This window comes from Vigna umbellata, chromosome 8 (assembly GCF_029865625.1).
Source record: "Vigna umbellata cultivar VRB3 chromosome 8, Vumbellata_1.0, whole genome shotgun sequence".
In the NCBI taxonomy this organism is placed as follows: Eukaryota; Viridiplantae; Streptophyta; class Magnoliopsida; order Fabales; family Fabaceae; genus Vigna; species Vigna umbellata.
Window position 1 is genome coordinate 32633461 of NC_142172.1, and position 20489 is coordinate 32653949.

At 34.6% G+C, this 20489-nt stretch overlaps 2 protein-coding genes across 4 annotated transcripts; both read left to right on the forward strand.

The window, feature by feature from the left end:
- The first annotated feature begins 238 nt into the window (after positions 1-238).
- Positions 239-5712, forward strand: TPR5 (Tetratricopeptide repeat (TPR)-like superfamily protein). Of its 2 annotated transcripts, none has more exons than XM_047299654.2 (12): positions 239-388; positions 490-576; positions 1229-1429; positions 1571-1695; positions 1988-2109; positions 2192-2274; positions 3222-3374; positions 3512-3655; positions 4091-4273; positions 4431-4525; positions 4617-4714; positions 5282-5712. In XM_047299654.2, exons 1-12 carry the CDS (start codon positions 386-388, stop codon positions 5383-5385), a joined length of 1398 nt encoding a protein of 465 aa, XP_047155610.1. In that variant the 5' UTR covers positions 239-385; the 3' UTR covers positions 5386-5712. The 2 variants fall into 2 exon arrangements, with proteins under 2 accessions (XP_047155610.1, XP_047155611.1); XM_047299655.2 differs by having other exon boundaries at positions 327-388; positions 490-580.
- Positions 5713-11468: 5756 nt separating this feature from the next.
- Positions 11469-20221, forward strand: LOC124826738 (protein SEMI-ROLLED LEAF 2). Of its 2 annotated transcripts, none has more exons than XM_047299652.2 (20): positions 11469-11831; positions 12289-12426; positions 13056-13130; positions 13238-13353; positions 13519-13633; positions 14208-14336; positions 14491-14538; positions 14901-15106; positions 15226-15422; positions 15623-15906; positions 16009-16155; positions 16495-16908; positions 17009-17158; positions 17609-17693; positions 17795-17919; positions 18075-18266; positions 18348-18482; positions 18782-18919; positions 19309-19515; positions 19890-20221. In XM_047299652.2, the coding sequence occupies exons 2-20, from the start codon at positions 12292-12294 to the stop codon at positions 19986-19988; spliced, it is 2997 nt and encodes a 998-aa protein (XP_047155608.1). In that variant the 5' UTR covers positions 11469-11831; positions 12289-12291; the 3' UTR covers positions 19989-20221. The 2 variants fall into 2 exon arrangements, with proteins under 2 accessions (XP_047155608.1, XP_087953026.1); XM_088096900.1 differs by having other exon boundaries at positions 11822-11959.
- The last annotated feature ends 268 nt before the right edge of the window (positions 20222-20489 follow it).

Genomic DNA, 20489 nt, shown 5'->3' on the forward strand with positions numbered 1-20489 from the left:
ATGTTAAATAATATTAAAATTAAATTAGATTATTTTTAAATTTTAAATTTAAAAATGAAATTTAAAAAATTTATAAAAATAATTTTAAAATCTGTTTAGATTTTGAAAACCATTAAAGGGGTGTAGAATCCCAAGAAAGAAAGAAAAATTAAAAAAATATTAATTGAAGTTAAAATTAGAATTTTTTGGAGATGCAAGGTTGGAGGTGTAGGGTGAAACACCCTAAAAAGTTTAGGCGGATGGGCCGGCCCATAGTGATCTTAACTCGCGAAAGTTCTTCTTCGAAATAGTCACTTACCACTTCGTCTCCGTCGTTGTATAATAGAATAATACAGTGTTCTTGCTTCGTCTGCTGGGTCGCGAAAGGGTTTTTCATCAGCTCAGCATGGTATAGTAGCTTCGTCACGGTCGTTTTGGCATTTTTCATATATTCTGTTTTTCTAATTTCAGTTTTATTTTTCACAACGTTTTCGTTGTCGCATTTAATAGGATTTCCAGGGATTCCTGAACGACTTGCAGGATTGGGAACTTTCTAGAAAAGATAAAACACAAACAGTGAAGTCACAAAAGGAAAATGTTGGTAATTTTATGTTAACCTTCAAAATTTTCTATCATCTTCCAACTGTGAACTTCGAGTATACTTCTACAAGCATTATGATTCTTAAATTCGGCTCTTTGTTATTCACTGTTTATTTCCTCTTTATTATTGTTTTTGTTGTGGTGGATGGAATATGAATGTACATGTATCTTGAAGAACCGAGACTTTTGTTTTACCTTGTTTGACTACTTCGTCTTTTTTATCAAGTGGTAGAATTCAGTGATACTGTTTTCTAACTTATGGAGATTTTGTTCTTTGTATGAGGAGGTTTGTTAATGGGTTACATTTCGTGGTTTACATACTTGGGGTACAAAGGGAATGTGAACTCTGAATATGCTGTCTGAAAACAATGGACATTTATGAACGAAAATAATTAATTTTATAGCTCGAAAGATGGGTTCAGATAACTAGGCGGAAGTTTGCACCTTTTATTCAAATGAAGCTGAATTACGATGACGAGTAATTTCTTGTTGTAGGTTCTCTTTATTTTCCATGCTCTCTTGTACTTAAATGGTCTTACAACAAGGAAAGGACCGCCTTGATTTTTCTTATGTTGCATATCCTAAATTTGTTTGTGCTTGTGTATGTGTGGAGGAATTAATGCATCCGTGATATGTGATATTCTGACAGCAATTCCCAAAAGCTTCGTCTTCTCGACTTACTGGATCTGTGGGCGTGGATAAGGCAGCAAAAGCAGATACTAAATCTTTTGATCGTGCAGGAAATTCTCCAGGATTGTACGATTTATCAAAAATTAGTGATCCTTTGAATCGGTTGCATGGTAGTTTTGTTCCTGAAGATGTTCCTGATGCTGCTTCTGAGAAAGATCTGGTAAATTTTATTTTTTTTCATTTCCCTCTGTTTCAGTCTCGGGATGACGGGTTTGGGATTGATATGTTGAGATATTATATATTGATTTTAGTGGTGCTGTCCTGCGTGATGCTGATTATTTAATCTCTCTGTATCTTACAGGGTAATGAGTTTTTCAAGCAGAAGAAATTTAAGGAAGCTAGAGACTGCTATTCAAGGAGCATTGCCCTATCACCAACAGCTGTAGCATATGCAAATAGGGCAATGGCCAATATCAAGCTCAGAAGGCAAGCTTACATTACGTATTTAATATTTGAATTTGAAGTAAAAGAAAGTTAATTTTACAATTATTGTGAATCGCTATTGGGTCTATCAACTCACTGATTCTCTGTCTGGTTCACTCATCAAAATATTCAAAAGGGGTTGTATTTTATCAATACTTGAATTTTAAATAAAATAAAGTTAACTTTCCAACTTTTGTGAATTGTTATTGGGTCTATCGATTCACTGATTCTCTTGAAAGGAACTGCATTTTCTGAAGTTATTGTGTTTTCCTCCTCATCTATTTTGTGTCAGTAGATTCCAAGAGGCTGAGGATGACTGCACAGAGGCCTTAGATCTTGATGATCGTTACATAAAAGCATATTCACGAAGAGCAACAGCTAGAAAAGAACTTGGGAAAATTAAAGAATCAATGGAAGGTGTGTTTATACTTGAATATTGCACTTATCCATTAACCACATGATTTTGAATTCGTTGGGTCTCAAATTTGCTAAATCGCAGATGCTGAGTTTGCTTTGAGGTTGGAACCAAACAATCAAGAAATCAAGAAACAGTATGCCGATGCTAAATCTTTGTATGAGAAAGTAAGTACATCACTAATTCCAGTATTGTTAGATGACTTACTATTTTTAATTTACATACACTAAGGAGTGCCTGTGTAAGTCATGGAAATATTAGTTTTGAACTTGCTGTACATAACCTATAACCAGTTTATATACTGGCACTTAACAGCAGACAAGAAAAGTATATTTAGTAGCAGTTGACATAGCATAAAATCAAATGAATCGATGCCTTGAAGTAAGGTTGTAAAATGGCAGAGCCTTTTATTTACTAAAATCAGGACAGATCAAGGAATTATGATGTCTAACGAGACTTCAGAGATAGAATTCTGGGATGCTGTACTTGACAATAGTGATTTGTGAATGGAGATTCAAAAATTGAAATCGTTAAGAATGTAGATGACAAGTTTTCTTGAAAAGAAAATATAGCTGCTTGAAAATCTATGAGTAGATATAATATAACCGTTTCCCACTACTGACATAAATCATTGATTGAAAATAGTAAGTTTCAAAGACTGCTGTTTGTGAGTGCATGGCCAGTTCATGTAGTCAGTACCCGACATTTGGTTGATAATGTCTGCATATTCAAACGCATGAAGGTAGAGAGGGAAAGTTAGTTATAGAAAGAGAGTATGGATCAGACACTAGGATTTACAGCACTGTCATCTATTAGCTACTTTGGTTTTGTGTATATTCCCACTGTAGGTTCTCTGCTGCATATATTAATGTTTGTGAGGGCATATTATGGCCAGTTCATGTAGTCAGTACCAAACATCTGGTTGATAATGTCTGCATATTCAAACGCATGAAGGTAGCGAGGGAAAGTTAGTTATAGAAAGAGAGTATGGATCAGAGACTAGGATTTACAGCACTGTCATTTATTAGCTACTTTGGTTGTGTATATTTCCCACTGTAAGTTCTCTGCTGCACAGATTAATGTTTTTTCTTTCTTTTTTTAAATCTCTATCCAGGATATTCTTCAGAAAGCATCAGGAGCTATGAGAAGCACTGTACAGGAAACTCGAAAAGTGGGAAAGTCAGAGGAAAAAGTTAACGGAGGTAGCATCCACCCCATTTCACATGGTACTCAAAAGTCCGGTCCAGCTGAAATTAATCATAAAAAGGTAGAAAACATTAGAGTTTTCAATATCACATTTCAAGATATATCGTCATGTTTATGGATGAGAGTGTTAAATAGTACTCTGTTTGTGCTTTTCATGCAAATGTAGTTCACCCTAAAGTTTGGCTATGTTTTTGACAGGTTAATGAGCAGCAAATACCTGTTAAAGAATCACTTATAACAGAGGAGGTCGATAGCAGAGACACAATAACCAGAAAAAGGCCTCAAGCACAAGGAGGTGATGATTCTAGGAAAGGTTTGAGTGCAAGTAACAGTTTGGAGCAGGTTAAATATCTTAAAATCCTTCCTTTTTGTCAAGTAATCTAGTTCCACAGCATATCCTAGTCCTTTTGGAAGCAACATTTATTCTTTCTTATCCTTAAAAAAGAATGTTTTTATGTTCTTCACGAGTTCTTATTTAAATATGAATTATCCACATTCTATTCTTTTGGATATTTGTTAGTACACCACTCTGTAATTTTGCTACTTTATTTTTATTCTCAGTAAATAATAAAAATAAAATAGCATTTAGAGTTTTGAGGCTTTTAAATGTTGTATCCAAGCATGGTTCGGTTTCAATTGCTATTTACGACTTGTGTGTGAGTATATTTACATTTTTTGTGCTTCTGGAATTTTGATGTTAGTAATTTTGCATAACTGCATATTCCTTTTTGTATTCCAATTTTTCATGAATTTGTTTTCTTATTTTTTTCTTAACAGAGAAATCACAGAATTATTAAGCCCGAAATGAAAGCATCTGTTCAACAGCTTGCTTCTCGTGCTGCTTCTAGAGCCATGGCTGAAGCTGCTAAAAACATAACACCACCAACCACTGCGTACCAGTTTGAGGTCTCATGGAGATCATTTTCAGGTGATCTTGCTCTGCAGGCTCGTCTATTAAAGGTGTACAACTTTTTCTGGTTCATTTTTAACTTGATTATATTGTCAATATCTAGCGTATTTGGCATTGAATTATTAACAAGAGGTGCCATTTTATGCTTAAATTTGTGGTGCTTAGTGCTCTGCTTCATGTTGTAATAAACTTTTTTTTGAATGTTAGGCTATATCTCCCCGCGAATTACCGAAAATATTCAAAAATGCTTTATCTTCTACCGTACTTGTTGACATCATCAAGTGTCTCTCATCTTTTTTCACGTAAGTAGTCATCTACAAAAGGAAAAAATATTTTATTGTTTTGACTCCTTTGTGAGCTTTAATTGTGATAGTGAATTTCCTCTCTTGGCAGTGAGGACATGGATCTGGTTGTCAGTTATATGGAGTATTTGATCAAAGTTCCAAGATTTGACATGATTGTAATGTGCCTCTCATCAACAAATAAGGATGGTACGTATTCTTTATAACAGTAAAAAACATTCTAAATGTTTCTTTTGCCACGCCTTCCGAAATCTATTGAAAGTTTAAAGTTCTCAGGACATAAACAAGGTAGAAAATATTGGAAAGATAAGTGCGTAGGCAGAGAATAATGGTCTCTAGTTTAAAGTAGAGAAGAAAGGAACGAAGATACAAAATGTGTAATGCCTTTTCAGCAGGATAAAGTAAAGGTTAACCCATTTCATTGTATTGTAAAAGCAGTAGAAAATTCTGTAACTTTAATCAGACAACTTCTGATGGTTTGTGGGGGATAAGCCAAAAGTAGTTGTTAATGCGTCAATGATTATAGTCTATTCTTTTAACATCTGGTCTCCCCCCTAAACCAAGAAAATGTAGATAAAATAAACGAGAGAAAGTAATATTAGGGTCTGTGGTAGTAGTAACTAACCCTAATAAATCATGGAGTATATCTTGTTGGTTGCTGAGTTTCTTATGGTGGTACTTGCTATTTGGAACTAATGGTTTTCATTGCCAGGAGTTTTAATCTGATTGATTAAGTTGGTTATATTTTGTGTGCAGACATACGCAAGATCTGGGATGAAGTGTTCAAAAGTGAGGCAACACCAATTGAGTATGCAGAGATTCTAGACAACCTCCGATCAAAGTTCTGCCTTGGACAGTGACATCTTCACTTGTATGTTCTAATGTTATTTTTCCTCGGTGGATCCTCTCCCACACGCAACCATCTGCACTTGTAAATTATTATGTTATTGAAATTGAAAAGTTTGAGCGTTATTGACGCTCATCTTGATCCATCATTAAAAAATGGGAGGAAAAAGAAAGCAAAAATGCGTATGCTTGATGCAGAGGGTTTACGTTTAAATGTTTTTCCCCTTTAGGATTTGGGTATTGTAAAATGAGTAAACGTAAAAAAATGGATATTTTTTTTCTAATTAAAAACATTTTAAGTCTTTTATAACATGGTTTTTTTATGTTGCCATGTACACGGATATGCATTGCGTTTTGCTGCGTGAAAAATAAAGAAATGAATAGGCATGCTACTTTGTGCATTTTCCTTTTATTTCTTCCTGCACCCCATAAGATATAATATCCTCATTTTATCCTTTATTAAAAATATTAAAAACCATAAAACTATAATTTCATTAAAAATATTAAAAACCATAAAACTATAATTTCACATTCCCTTTGCTTCCTTGTACGGCGAAATGTTCTGCAGTTTCCTCCCTCTTCATTTTTTTAAGGTGAAATCCCCACACGTGTGGTGGGAGGTGAAAGATTGAAGAAGAAAAAAAATCAGAGAAGAATAACGTGTAAAAGTTGTTTTGAGTTATTTATAAAACAAAAAAGGTTTAAACCTTTGTTTGGTCTTCGTATTTGTGTGTCAATCTCAAGTGAGTTATCGTTTTTTTTTTTTTCGGTTTCAATTGAGTTCATAAACTTGTAAAAATGAGTCAATTAAGTCATTTTCGTTAAGTTTTTATTGACATCGTCTAAATATGATGGCGTGGTGCACACATTATATGCTGATGTATAAATATTATATTATATGAAATTTGTTATTTAAATAAAAAATGTTTGATTATTTTCTCCCTTCTCCTTCTTCTCTTCACGCGTGAGAGAGAAGTTCTCTCGTTCCTCTGTCAATCACCTCTTTTCTTGAAAGATTTATTTTTCTTCAGTTAACGGAATGCTCTCATGTTGTATGTGGTATTGCAAGCTACTAATGAGATTGTTAAGTTCCTCCTCAGATGAGCATAATGCCCTACCCCGGCCAGAATTATCTGTAGTATGCAGTTTGTCCAATGTTTGTTGCAGAGGTTCAATCTCTTTTATTTTTTCATCAATAATACTCTAAAATTGCTTATTGTCATCTATCTCTTAGGGAATTAATATGAGAAATAAAGTCTACCCATTGCTTTAACCACCTCCGCATCTTTTTCCAATTTCCTATTTCCAATTTTTTTGAGAAACAAGTTTGTCTTCTTCAGCATTGTTCTCCGCTAGCCCTTGAACCGTATCAAATCCCACAACCTCAACCGCCATAGCTCTAACAGTATGGAGGAGTGAGATAAGCACAAAGAGATTATTTCCAAATGAGAGATATAGAGAGAGATAGAGAGATATTGTAGAAAAAGAAGACCCTTTTGACAAAGAGACACCAAAATCGAATTCCAAAGTTAGGAAAAGTAACCTCAGACCTGAAAAATGCAATTTGTAATGTAAAATCAGTATTGGAAATTCAATTCCATCACCAAGAAAATGCTTCAAGTAGGACATCTGTAAAAAATTAGATAAGGATGAATCAAAACAATAGTCACGGACTAAGACAGGATTTATTAAGATAAACTGCTGCAAAAACACTTGAATGAAAAAAAAAATGCATATATGTTAAAAATCAACATCTGAAGAAGCTAGTGTGATAGAATGTTTACAATGCAAGTACTCATTTTAGTTTTTAACTTCAATTTGTCTTCTCCTATAAGTGTTTTATGGAGTAGTTTATGCAAAAATAAAGATACAAGTTCCAGTTTCAGAATCCTGTCATGGTGTTTGGAGGGCATTACCACAATTATCAGCAGATTCACGAGCCAGATAAATTGTGACAGAGGCAACCAAACCTTAACCTACGTTATTCCCCCACGTGCGCCTCACCAACCCCTCCCTTTCTTCCTCCGGTCTCCTCTGCGTCCCCGGTATAACTTCTTCCAACGGTGGCCATTCGCTGCATGTTATGAGTATTTATTCGTGGAAGCTTACATTGAAGAAAGTTTCAAATGGGTTGCAACGTGGGTGACGTTTGTGGTGCTCTTGGCGGCGACCAATGGTGTTGTTGGAACGAGAAAGCTTCTCTCTCACGCGTGAAGAGAAGAAGGAGAAAGAGAAAATAACTACATTTTGGTGTCATGTCAAACACTTTTTATTTAAATAGCAAATTCCACCTAATATAATATTTATACATCAGTATATAATGTGTGCATCACGTCATCACTGTTAAACGGCGTCAATGAAAACTTAATGGAAAGAGCTTAATTGGCTCATTTTTACAAGTTTATGGACTCGATTGAGACAAAAAAAAACGATGACCCACTTGAAATTGATACACAAATACGAGGACCAAATGAGAGTTTAAACCAAGAAAAAACTTCCGAAATAGATGTTCAATAAGGTACTTTTAGATATGGATTGAAAAATATTTTTGGAAACATTCATTTTGAAATATAATTTTTTTTATATTTCATAATCACTCTGAATGTATTTTTCAGAATATATAAAAAAAATTATTTTGAAATAGATGTTCTAAAAGTATCTTCAGATTCAAAAATATTTTTTCAAAATATAAAAAATAATATTATTTCAAAATAGATGTTTTAAAAAATATTTTCGGATTCAAAAATATATTTCAAACCATTCATTTTGAAAGCTTTTTTTTTTTTGAGATTTTGCTTCCAATCTTATACGATCTTGTGTAAAAAAAGAAAATAAAACAAGAGGACGAAAGGTGTTGGACATTTCGCGGTATAGGGAAGGATATTGAATACGAAATAACGGTTTTGGGGTTTCTAAGATTTTTTTAATAAAGGGTAAAATGGGACAATAAAACTTATGGGGCTGCAGGAAGAAAAAAGGAGGAGGTGGAGGAAGTAACCAAAGAAACGTAGGATGAAAGTGATTGGATTGGAGTATACTACAATTAGTTTGGTGCACTAGAAATAGCCTCGCAAATCTCTTTGAGAAAAAGTGAACTTTACATGTCAAAATTTCATGACAAAACTGAATACGAAGATGAAATAAACGAGTTGAAGTTAACCAGGTAGTAAATTGTGCTATTTTACATATTTTATGTTACTATTTTAATTTTTTTTAGTTATTTCGTTTCTTTTTATTTCTTAACGTTTTCTCTAACCTGTATTTTTTTTTATTTTTATAATATTTTACTCTGAGAAAAGGAGGTTGATGTTGCGAGTATTATAAGTGTTAATTTGAGCATGGTCCATGATTAATCCTAACTCAATTTTTAATATACTCACGTTTATGGGTCATCGAATGAATGTTTCAAAAAGCACAAACTCATAAAGTTCCTTTTTAAGATGAATTAGAAATAGTATCAATTTCACTATAATATTTTAAATGATTTTAAGGTATAGGACTTTTAGTTTAAATTAATGATCCATTACAATTAATCAGTTTAGTTATACTTTTAACTTAAGTTGCTCAATTCAAGTTGACTTTATTCGACTTTTAGTTCGAATTAGTTTAACTTAATTTTACAACTCAATTAATTCAAGTTGACCTTCGTCTTTGGTCAAGTATCATGATCTTCTGTTTCAATTGTTTCAGCTCAACTTTCGATTTCAGACAACTTATATCGACTTTTGATTTTAACTAACTATAATTGATTTTCACTTGAAGTTGATTTTTGAGTAAACTCGACTAGACCTTCGATTCAAGTCAACTCAACTTGATTTTTGAGTTCCACTTACTCGAAACGACTTTCAACATGAGTCGACTTTCTCCTGAGTTAACTTTGCTCAACCTTTAGCCTATGTTGACCCAGTTTAACCTTTTCCCGAGCTAAATCGTTTCAACATTTATAATTGACCGATTCGGCTTGACCTCGATTATAAGTGACTTAGCTTGACCTTTAATCTTAACTAACTTAGCATGACCTTTGATTTAGACTGTTCGACTTGACCTTTGATCCAAACTAATTATATTTAATTTTTGAACCTAGTTGACATGACTTGACCTTCACAAATAAACAAGTTATCTTGATTTTTGTTCTAGGTCAACTTCCTTCATTCCTCATATTCGATTGGCTTGCCCAACTTACAATATGAACTAAAACTTTACCTTCACCTATGGAGCTTTTGTTATTCTGATCCTTATGGCACTTTTTACTATGACTCATATGAGTTAGAACCAAACCCTCATGAGCCGAATTGACGAATTGCCAGCTTTAGTGGATACTAATTGAATTGTAGACAGAATCATACAAAGAGCTCTTCTTTTCACACGTGATGGAAAGCCAGGTTTCAAACAATCGTATTAAGAGTGGGACCATTTGGTAGAAGGCCCTGTTAAGATGTCTGGTTTAAATAAAAATTATTTGGTCCGGTCTAGAATTTCTGTGTCTTGGGTTATTATGGGACCCAATATGAGAGGCCCACATCACACTCATGAATGCATTAAACTGTGAGTGATGAAATCCGTATGGTGTCAGCCTTTGGTGATTAAGGTAATCGCAAGTAGGATCCCGTTGGACCCAACCCAAGCCCCACTTCGTCAACAAAATCTTTCTTATTTCATCAATACTTTAATTTAGAGCTCAATTAACTTAATTTATGCTAAACCATTACTCAACAAATTAATTTTATTAAAAAGCAAAATATTTTCTTAATACAATCCAATATAGTTAGATTAATAAAATACGTCAGAACTATTATGGGTTAAAAGATTCTTTAGCCTTAAGCAACTCAACGCATGCCATGTGAATATTATTGTTGCGTGTTGCTATATTGTACGATATAACATTATCTTCAACTTTAATCATCTTATTTGCTTTTTATAATTATGAGATTTTCATTATGACGGTAATTATTTACCATCATTATTCATTAGTTCTGAATTAAATGAAATGGCTGCTGTTAGAAAGTGTTGGGCCAAAATTAATTCATCTTTTTCATGGACAGTGTGAGAAAAAAGTACCTTTTTTCTATTAAAACATCTTCGATGATTCGGCAACTATATACATTAAATCAATTGAAGCATTAAAAAGCGAGTTTTGTGTACTCATGGTAGTTTGATTGAGGAACGTGTTTTGTAACGAATAAACAGTCTGAGCACTGTGACAATGTTTGTATTTAGTAATAGTAATACAATTTTCACTTTTAACTTTTATATATACATACAATTTTTACCTTTAAAATGTTTATTAAATTTAGTTTCTTTTTTTCTTTACATTCTACACAAGGTAGACTTTCGTTATTATTGCTCTTTTATTTTTCTGCTTCTATTTTTCTTTACCCAACTCACACTTTTCTTGTATTCTAAGTTTAGTTGAAAATATTTTATAAAGTACAATATTAATGGTTAACTATGCAATATAAAAGTAATAATAACTTAACCTATAGAATATAATTAAAATACAATTTTTAAATAAAAACTTACGAGAGTTGAAATAAAAAACACTAAATTTAATTAATAATAAAATAAATGTTCATAATGTGATCTAAGCTGGTGGGTCTGATCTCCAAAATAAACAAATAAACATAGTCCATTTTCATGTGATGTTTGCATAAAAGTTGTTGTAATACATCGCCGTTTTCCAAATAAGTCAAAAACCTCTTCGATGATACTAATAAAATAAAACACAATTAACAATTATTATATTCGCAGAGGAATAAATGCACTTTATTATATATATATTTTCTCAATGACTATTCAAACCAGATATGCCTCGCTATGTTCCAACATTTGAAATCATGTGCCACAACATTTTTTGATCTATACAAATCATTAAAAGCAACATGCTACATTTTTATAAATTTCAGTACTTAAAATGTTTTGACAGACAACAAATTACGTGTTTAATAAATAGAAATATTTAAAAAGATATTTGATTTGAATAAGTTGCGCGTGTTGTCCACTTACCGCTAAAATTGCTATGTAGTACCCGATGGAGAGTTCAAAATAAAGTTGACCAGGGAAAAAATCGTGACAGAACAGTTTCAAATTGTAAGAAAAGAGGTTTTTTCTACAAGCGTGCAAGAGAGTGTTTGAAATTATGATAAAAAAAATGAGTTGTTGTGGGGTGTGTTTTGGAAGTTCTGACAGTGTTTGAAAGCGCAGGGGCATAGGTACATAGCTTTTACAGCAAAAGAAAAAGAAAAAGGAAAATGAATTTGTGTTCCACCTGACACAATCACGTGATCTTCCGCATCCAATCCAGCACACAGGCACGACGTACTCACACCTTAATTTGTCTTACGCCCACGCGCCATCTTTCTTCTCTGTTCGCTGCAGTTGTTTGTTACAGTTTACTCTTCTTCTCTCCATTGTCCTCACTGTAGCGTCGGGGTTCGCCTTCCGCTCCCAGATCTTTAGTGAGGTACTGCTTTTGTTGTCTCTCTTCTCTCTAACTTTTCATCGTCGATTGCGGTCTTCTCTGGAGTTTTCTGGAACTTGGTGGTTGTTATTCTGGTTTTTGGCTGCTAATACTAGCAAGTTTTTTATGCGGTTCGTTTCTGCTCTGTTTATTCTTTTCTTGGTGGGTTGGTTTTCTCTTGCTTGTGCTTTTTGAAAAACTGGGCATGTTTGTTGCTGTTTATTGTGTAAATCGTTTTGGTTTCAGTGTGCTTCCATTTTGGCTTTCGGTTTTTACTGAGTGTGTCCTTTGGATCCTGGCTCTGTTGCAGTTTTCTTTGTTTTTGTTTGACTTTCTTTTTTGGGTTGACTTGTTAGGGCTTTTGGTTTTTGCTGGTTGATTTTGGATTTTTTTTGTCGGGTATTCTAGCTTGGTTTGCTCTAAATTTGGCTACATTTTGGTCTCGTGTTTGGAATTGCAGGCAATGGGTGTCATCTCTAGGAAGATCTTCCCAGCATGTGGGAACATGTGTGTTTGCTGTCCTGCTTTGAGGTCAAGATCACGCCAGCCGGTCAAAAGATACAGAAAACTGCTTGCTGATATATTCCCTAAGTCCCCTGTTAGTTTCTTATCTTATCACACACTTTTTCCTCCAAAAAATTGGAACCAGTAACCTCATTGAACTCTTTTGTTCTCCACCATTGCAGCTACTTTAGCCAATGGCTAATTTTTTCCCCCATTATGACCACTTACAAAACAAATTTATTGTAGAATGTAGCTTTTACATATTCATTATATCCCCATTGGAATGAGAACGCTATTGTTTCCCTTACCTGAAGCATAAAAATTGAACCATATTGTTACTTCTGTGCATTACTATGGGTTATTATTTGGAAAAAACTTATCTACAGTTTCTTAGGCTCTATTAATGTTGTTTTCTTATTAAAATTGTACTTTCACCTAGGTCATCTGCTTAATAAAGGTTTTCATTTAAGGTAAACTTAAATTACTGAGTTGAAACTCCAATTCTGATTGGATAATAGCACCAAAAGTTCCTAAGGAAACCTTGTTGTTTTAAGTTATCCCTTGTTCTCAATGCAAAGAATTTGTTATGATTATCAAGAACTCAGCATGCTTGTTGGTGAATCAATATAGCTTACTACATGTCAATGTCTTTGGACTTTACATTCATATCTACATGAAGTAGAAATCCAGTCACTGTATTCATGTTTCAACAATTCTTGTCAGGATGAGCCTCCAAGTGACAGGAAAATCATCAAATTATGTGAATATGCTGCAAGAAACCCTTTCCGGATTCCAAAGGTATTTCATTATTCTATTTAGCGTGTATTTGTGTGTACTTCTATAAAGAAATAGGAAATCAGGAAGGATCAATTGTTGAAGTTCACTATTTCTGCTGTTTCTGCTAGATAGCAAAATATCTTGAAGAACGGTGCTCCAGGGAACTTAAATCTGAGCACATCAACATGGTCAATATCATAATGGAATCATTCAACAAGTTGCTTTCCATTTGTAAGGTTCAGATGTAAGTTTCTCATGATTGATTAGCGTATGTTTCCTCATTATCAAATATTTGATATGTTATGGATTCTATCCATTAATGCATTGTAATAATGATATTGATCTCTGCTGGCTAGTGTTTTTGTGATTCATCTTTGAAATATATATATCTTCCTCTTGCATATTCCAGAGCATATTTCGCTGTTGATGTACTTAATGTAATTTTGGAGCTCTTGAGCTATTCTAAGGATGAGACCATCCAGACACTTGGTTGCCAGTGCTTATCAAGGTTCATCTACTGTCAGGTGAATTATATAATCCAAAATCTCTAAGATACATATTGTCTGCTTGCATTTGTTGTTTGTGCATATTGTAATTAGGTTAGGTCAATGTTTGCCTGGATTTGTGTACTTGTAAACAGAAAAAAGTAGAAACAATGTCTTTGTATACAACTAAAATTTAGTGTATATTCTAGTGATTTTTGGAAGTGAGTTGACAATTTATATAAGATGTCTCATACTGGTTTGGAATACGGTTGGAATACTCCCAATAAGACTTGGTCAATCCTCCTTCATTGAGCTAACTTTTGGGAGTGAGTTAAGCCTAACCTCCATCTCTATTATGGTATTAAAACTTATTTAGTGTGACTGGGTGTATTAACATGTACCATGCTTGAGGCACTTGAACTAGCTTTTGCTAGTGAGTTAGGATTTGTCTGTTTTTAATGATGACTATAGTCCTTCCATGGGTATTACATTTGGTTTTTCTCATAAAGACTAATTGATTGGTTTTCCTTCTGCTTTCTTCCAAACTATAAACAAGCTGAGTTGATGTTAATTTACGATGCATATTTATGCTTTTAACACAATGAGAAAACAGGTGGATGGTACATATACTCATAACATAGAAAAGTTGGTGCGGAAAGTATGCATGCTATCAAGGGAACAAGGTGAAGTAGGTGAAAAGCGTTGCTTGAGGGCATCAAGCTTGCAGTGCCTTTCAGCAATGGTAATTTGGGCCTCATTTTGATTTCTTTTGTGCTCATGATGTTTTACATTTTTAAGTTCACCGGCTTCTAATTGCTTTCCAATATTTATTATCCCATAAAAATTCGTGGCTGTGGTCTATTCATCATTTATCTGACTTTCTTTCCTCTTGGCAGGTTTGGTTTATGGCTGAATTTTCACACATTTTTGAAGATTTTGATGAGGTACTTTCAAATTTAAAGATGCTCTCCATTGAAATCATTTTAGCCTTTTAATTGTTGGAAATGGAACATTTCAAATTAATGAGGTGAAAATATGATGAAATAATTTTCTGGGTGGAGAAGATATCTGTGATTTCTACCTGTCCAAGGTTTTGTGATGCTTTCAATTTCATGTATAAAAAGTAATAACCATTTGTCATGAAAGCTTGATGTTTTCACTAATGGGGTAGTACGAATTAAAGCTGGCAGACATGTAGCTACGATTACATTGTATTTTCTTTGATCAATAAGCGCATCTGAATTTTGCGTAGTGAGTTTGTCTGCCTCTACTGTTGTATATTGTTACTAATTTGTTGAAAATGTAGATTGTTCATGCCACTTTAGATAACTGTGAGTGGAGTAGACAAAATGAAGATGCTGATGTCAGGGCAGAGGCACATCATAATTGGGTGGATGAGGTTGTCCGTTGTGAAGGTCGAGGTGGTTCAGTTATTGGCACTAATGACAATCGCTCTAGTTGCTTGATCATACAGCCACGACCAGAAATAAAGGATCCTTCCCTTTTGACTAGGTATATGTTATTCAAGAGTTTATGAAAAAGTGTAGGTCATTTATATATGCTGTACTCTGTCTGTTACACTGCTTTTAATCACTCTTTGGTTCCCTTTTTAATTTATTTTTGTATTATAGAGAAGAAATTGAAAAACCAGAAATTTGGGCTCAGATATGTATTCAAAGAATGGTTGAATTAGCCAAGGAAAGCACAACTATGCGTCGTGTGCTGGATCCAATGCTTGTCTACTTTGACTTTAGACAACATTGGGCTCCTGAGAGAGGGTTAGCAATGATAATTTTATCCAGGATGGCCTACTTCATGGAGAACTCAGGTACTATTCCTCTCACCACTTTTCAGAAATAGATCAACCAGTGGATATGTTGTCAAATTTCATGTTTTACCTTTAAAAGCATTTGGACTTTATTTTGAAACTGCCATGAACCATGTGCAGTACTATATCAGGCTCCTCTATAGAAATCTTCTAATCTTTTTCCATAATGATGTTTTTCTTCGCACTTTTTTTTTCAACAGGGAATCAACGCTTAATTTTGGCTTCTGTGATTCATCATTTGGACCACAAAAATGTTGTGAACGATCCTCAACTCAAGACTTGTGTTGTTCAGGTTGCCACATCTTTAGCCATGCAAATTAGATCTGGGAGGGGCTTGGCAGAGATAGGTTTTGTTGGTGATCTTTGCAGACATCTTAGGAAAAGTCTTCAAGCTTCCACTGAATTTGTTGGGGAGCAAGAGTTGAACTTAAATATCTCACTTCAAAATTCCATTGAAGACTGCTTACTAGAAATTGCCAACGGGGTAGGCTCATGAATGTCCCTCTACTCCCTCCACAAAAACATTATTAATTTGGTCATTGCATTTCAAAAGCTACTAAACTATCTTTTTTCTTTCATTGGTTAGGTCACTGATGCCCAGCCACTTTTTGACCTGATGGCGATTACCCTAGAAAATATACCATCTGGTGTTGTTGGTAGAGCAACCATTGGATCTTTGATCATCCTTGCTCGTGCAGTCACCTTAGCATTAACTCGTTTACAATCACAGCAGGTGAGAGGAGCTTGTTAATCCGAGAGTGTTTATACAAATTATGCGGACTGTGAATTGAAGATAGAATATCTAGTATCATAGTTTACAGAATATGATTATATATACTACTGAAGTTTTACATGTTAGGGAGGGAGAGGAGTGGTGATGTCTTGTGAATTGAAGATAGAATATCTAGTATCATAGTTTACAGAATATGATTATATATACTACTGAAGTTTTACATGTTAGGGAGGGAGAGGAGTGGTGATGTCTTGATTATAACTTTGAAGTTCGAATAGACGAACCTTTTTTGGAATATTGAATATATCTGTTTGATCAAATTTTGGTGCTTCCTTCTAGGGATTTCCCGAAGCTCTTTTTGTGCAACTCCTAAAAGTGATGTTGCATTCAGATGTGGAGGCTCGTGTCGGAGCACACCTTATATTTTGCATTCTTCTTTTTCCAAGTTCCTTCCATACGCATGAAATTTCCTCTCTACGGTCGAGATACCTAGATCAACACAACAAAAGGCATTCTCATACTGCTTCTGTGTCTGCATCTGCTTCGATTACAGCTTTACTGGAAAAACTCCGCAGAAATAGAGAGAGCATCAAGGCAGGAAATCATGGGAATACTGTTCATGATGGTTGCCAAGAAAGGGATGTTGTAGCAGAAGACTGGAAGCAGGGATGTGGCTTAAAGAATTCCCCTAACTTTTACAAACTCAGTTCTATCATTGACAGGGCTACAGGATCACCTAGTTTGACTGACACGGTAAATAATTAATTGGTTTCGGACAATAGATTTTGTCAATTGTGGTATTCTGGGTAAAATGTTGTTTTCTTCTAAGTTTTGGTATTGAATGGGCTCTCAGGAACCGTATGTTATGAAACTAACTGAAGATCAAATGGCGCAACTGCTTTCTGCCTTTTGGGTTCAAGCCAATCTTCCTGATAATTTACCTTCAAATATTGAAGCTATAGCTCACTCATTCATATTGACACTAATAGTTCTACGCATAAAGGTAGAACTTTATATGTGTTTGTATTACTTTGTGTCTGTCATTTTTTGTATCCCAGTAGTTTCATCTATGTTGAATTTCTGCTTCTGGATAGATAATAAAGGTCAATCTTCAATATAGGATAATAGCAGTAAGTGACATTAATTTACCGAAGTATCTGTGACTTTGCTCTAGTAAAAGTATAATGTCAGCAGGCTATCAAACAACAGAAATTTGTTGAACTTGTCATCTTAAAGTATTTTCTCTTCAAATTTGGTCTAGCTCCATTTGTCTTATGTTAACACATGCTGGCCCTGCTTTATAGGAAAATATATCTATGCTTTTACACTTGGCAAATATTGAATTCTCATTTTCGAAGTAAACCGAATACTATCACAATCTTTACTGCACTTTCTGTAATATACTTCCATAAATACTATACTGGTTGTAAATTTTCTAAATTCGATGTTGCAGAACCTGAAAGACAGAGATAACCTAGTGATCCGATTTTTCCAGCTTCCTCTGTCTCTCTGGACTATGTTGCTGGACCAAAATAATGGTATGACATGCATTTTCCTTATGTGGACTATTTATAATTTCAAAGGACTCAAATTTTAAGGAAAAGAAAAAGATGTGAAATTGTTGTACTTGTTCTTGCAGGAATAATGCCCCCAGCTTGTCAGAGATCTGTATTTGTGTTGTCTGCTGGCATGCTGGTATTTGGCTGTAAAATATTTCAGATTCATGATGTGAATGAAGTTTTTGCGTCATTGCCGATGTCTAATGTGAGTAACTAATATGGTTCTGATGCTGCATTACTCTTTAATGTTTGTTAGAGGAACACTCCACTGATTTTGATGGTATAGAAAGCCATGATTTTTATTCGTTATCTAAAGTATACATCTTGATTCTTGACAACTACCTGCTTTTTTATAACCAGGTTGATCCTTTCTTGAGCATCGGTGATGACTGTCAAGTATATGCTAAGATCAATGTGGATGTGAGAGAATACGGTACTGCTGCTGATAATCAGTTAGCCTGTTCAATATTATCAGAGTTACAGAACAAAATACGTGAATGTCACCAGATCATAAAGGATGCTTTGGTTCATAATTTATCTAACGTTACTGAGGTATTACATTATATTCAGTGATCATATTTTTTTCATAAACCCAACAGTCTCTCACTTTCTGGTGCTGTTCTGTTTCTTAAGCTGGATGCAGATGAATTGGCTTTGCTGTTGTCAGAGACATTCAAGCCTGATGAAGAATTCGTGTATGGTCCACAGTCAATGCTTGATCAAAATCAAATAATTTTTCATTCCCAGGAGTCATTGTCATTTGATGGGGTATGTTATTTCTGTGATTGATGTCTCAATAGATCTATTCCATGCACGAAGACGTTGTCCTTTCTGTTCTAGTGTGTTTATGTGCGCATGCATTTGGAAACAGTTCAAAATGTGTTCCATGACATTTATATTTTGTTGCTCACAAATGTCATTTGCCATGGCTTGATATCAGGGTTTGATTGTTTAGCCCTGACCACTGCAGACTGAAAGCTTCCTGGCTATAAAAAGAGAATGACTTTTTATTTGTAAACATGAAATGGAAGTTTAATACCGATATTTTAATGTTTGCTTGTATGCAGGATTTTCCCTTAAATTCAGCTGGTGAAGATGACACAATCAGTGAAGCATCTGTCTCTGACCTTTCTCGATTTATTCCAAAGATGCCTTTATCCCCTTCCGCACCTCATGTTATCAGCATTGGACAACTTATGGAATCGGTACGTTCTTTGTCTTGCATGTGTACAAGCCATTTTTGTGTATCCCTGCCTTTCTCCTCAATTCTGGATGAACGGGGAGAGAGAGGCTAGCATTTTGATTTGAAAAGAAAAAAGTATCATTAATGGTACTGTTTATATTCATATTTATGGTGCTTATGTAATGGTAAACAAATAAGAAGCCATTTCTCTTTCCTTGTACCTTATACTTTCCCATATGAACCAATGAGTGGAGTTGGGCGAGTTTAAGTGAAATGTTTTCCCATCTTTCATTCCTATTTATTCAGTCAATGCATGCAAATGGAAATGGAATTGGAATTGAAATGCATACATTTCATTATTCGTCATTATTACTGTTCCTACAAGCTCAATAACCTATGCACTGTTTGTAGGCTTTAGAGGTAGCTGGTCAAGTGGCAGGAACAGCTGTCTCTACTTCGCCCCTACCATACAACGCCATGGCTAGCCAGTGTGAATCACTTGGGACATGTGCAAGGAAGAAGCTCTCGAATTGGCTGGCCTTTGAGAATCATTACATCCAAGCAGCTGATAAATCGTTTCTGGCAATTACTGATGTTAGAAACTCAGCACTTGAAAAGGTTTGTTCTGATTCTGATAACACTGGATGATGCAATCATTATTTGCCATGATTCCACTTAGTTTAGAAAGGGGTAAACAATGTTTTTGGTTTCTCTAAAAGTTTTAAGGTTTGATCTTTTATCAGTTCCTCTAAAAGGTGTCTATTTTCTAAAATCCCTTTCATCATTTTGTCAAAGCTTTGTCTACAGTACTTCGAGGATTAAAAGTTATGCAGAAGGAACAAAAAATATTAGAGAGATTGAAACTGAAATTTGAAAAAACTTAAATGTACCAAATATATATTGTGCTATTAGAAATTACTGAGCTCTGTTCTAAAAGAATCCAACTCTTTAAATGCAGTGCTGACTTTGTTAACTTATTACTATTTTTATAGGTAGGAAACGGTGGTGAGCATGGCCAACTGGCAAGGGACCCCATGAGGCTACCTCCTGCTAGTCCCTTTGACAATTTCCTCAAGGCTGCTGGGTGTTAGATTAGGTGTTCCATGCTTACATCTTCTGTTATGTATAGTTCTAATGTTAAATGTTCTTGCAGTCGTGAGCTTCTAGGGTCTGTATCAGTCCTTGTAAAGGACTAGTAGGTAAATCCCAGTACTTTGACTTCAGTGATAAATATAATTGTAGAACGACAATTTCTCTATCTACTGTAATCTTCCAAGCTAAGGCCTTTATGATATGGAGTCTGTTACTGTTTTTCTGGGGCCAACATGCTTGTCCTGCGTACTGTTTTGGAGTCAAATGCACTGCAATTCGCTATTTTTTGTAAATCCAGTGATTAATGCACTGCAACACTCTCGTGGGCACTGCCTGTTCGTGGAGGGGTATTATTGGTTGCACGTGTTCACCAAGTCAATCTGTCACAATGCATGCATAAAGAAGATCAGGATCATGTGCAGTCTGCAACTTAAAGTTCACTTTTTTTTTTCTTTCAAATTTTTATACAGTAAAAACAATAATTTTAAACGATTTTCATT

Bases quoted from the DNA above. Each gene is read 5' to 3' on its own strand.
- TPR5 (XM_047299654.2), top strand. The intron at 1,696-1,987 runs GCAAGCTTACAT...TTGTGTCAGTAG, and splicing joins GCCAATATCAAGCTCAGAAG to ATTCCAAGAGGCTGAGGATG. The intron at 2,110-2,191 runs GTGTGTTTATAC...GCTAAATCGCAG, and splicing joins AATTAAAGAATCAATGGAAG to ATGCTGAGTTTGCTTTGAGG.
- LOC124826738 (XM_047299652.2), top strand. From the start codon at position 12,292: ATGGGTGTCATCTCTAGGAAGATCTTCCCAGCATGTGGGAACATGTGT. The intron at 13,354-13,518 runs GTAAGTTTCTCA...TGCATATTCCAG, and splicing joins TCCATTTGTAAGGTTCAGAT to AGCATATTTCGCTGTTGATG. The intron at 17,920-18,074 runs GTGAGTAACTAA...TTTTATAACCAG, and splicing joins CGTCATTGCCGATGTCTAAT to GTTGATCCTTTCTTGAGCAT.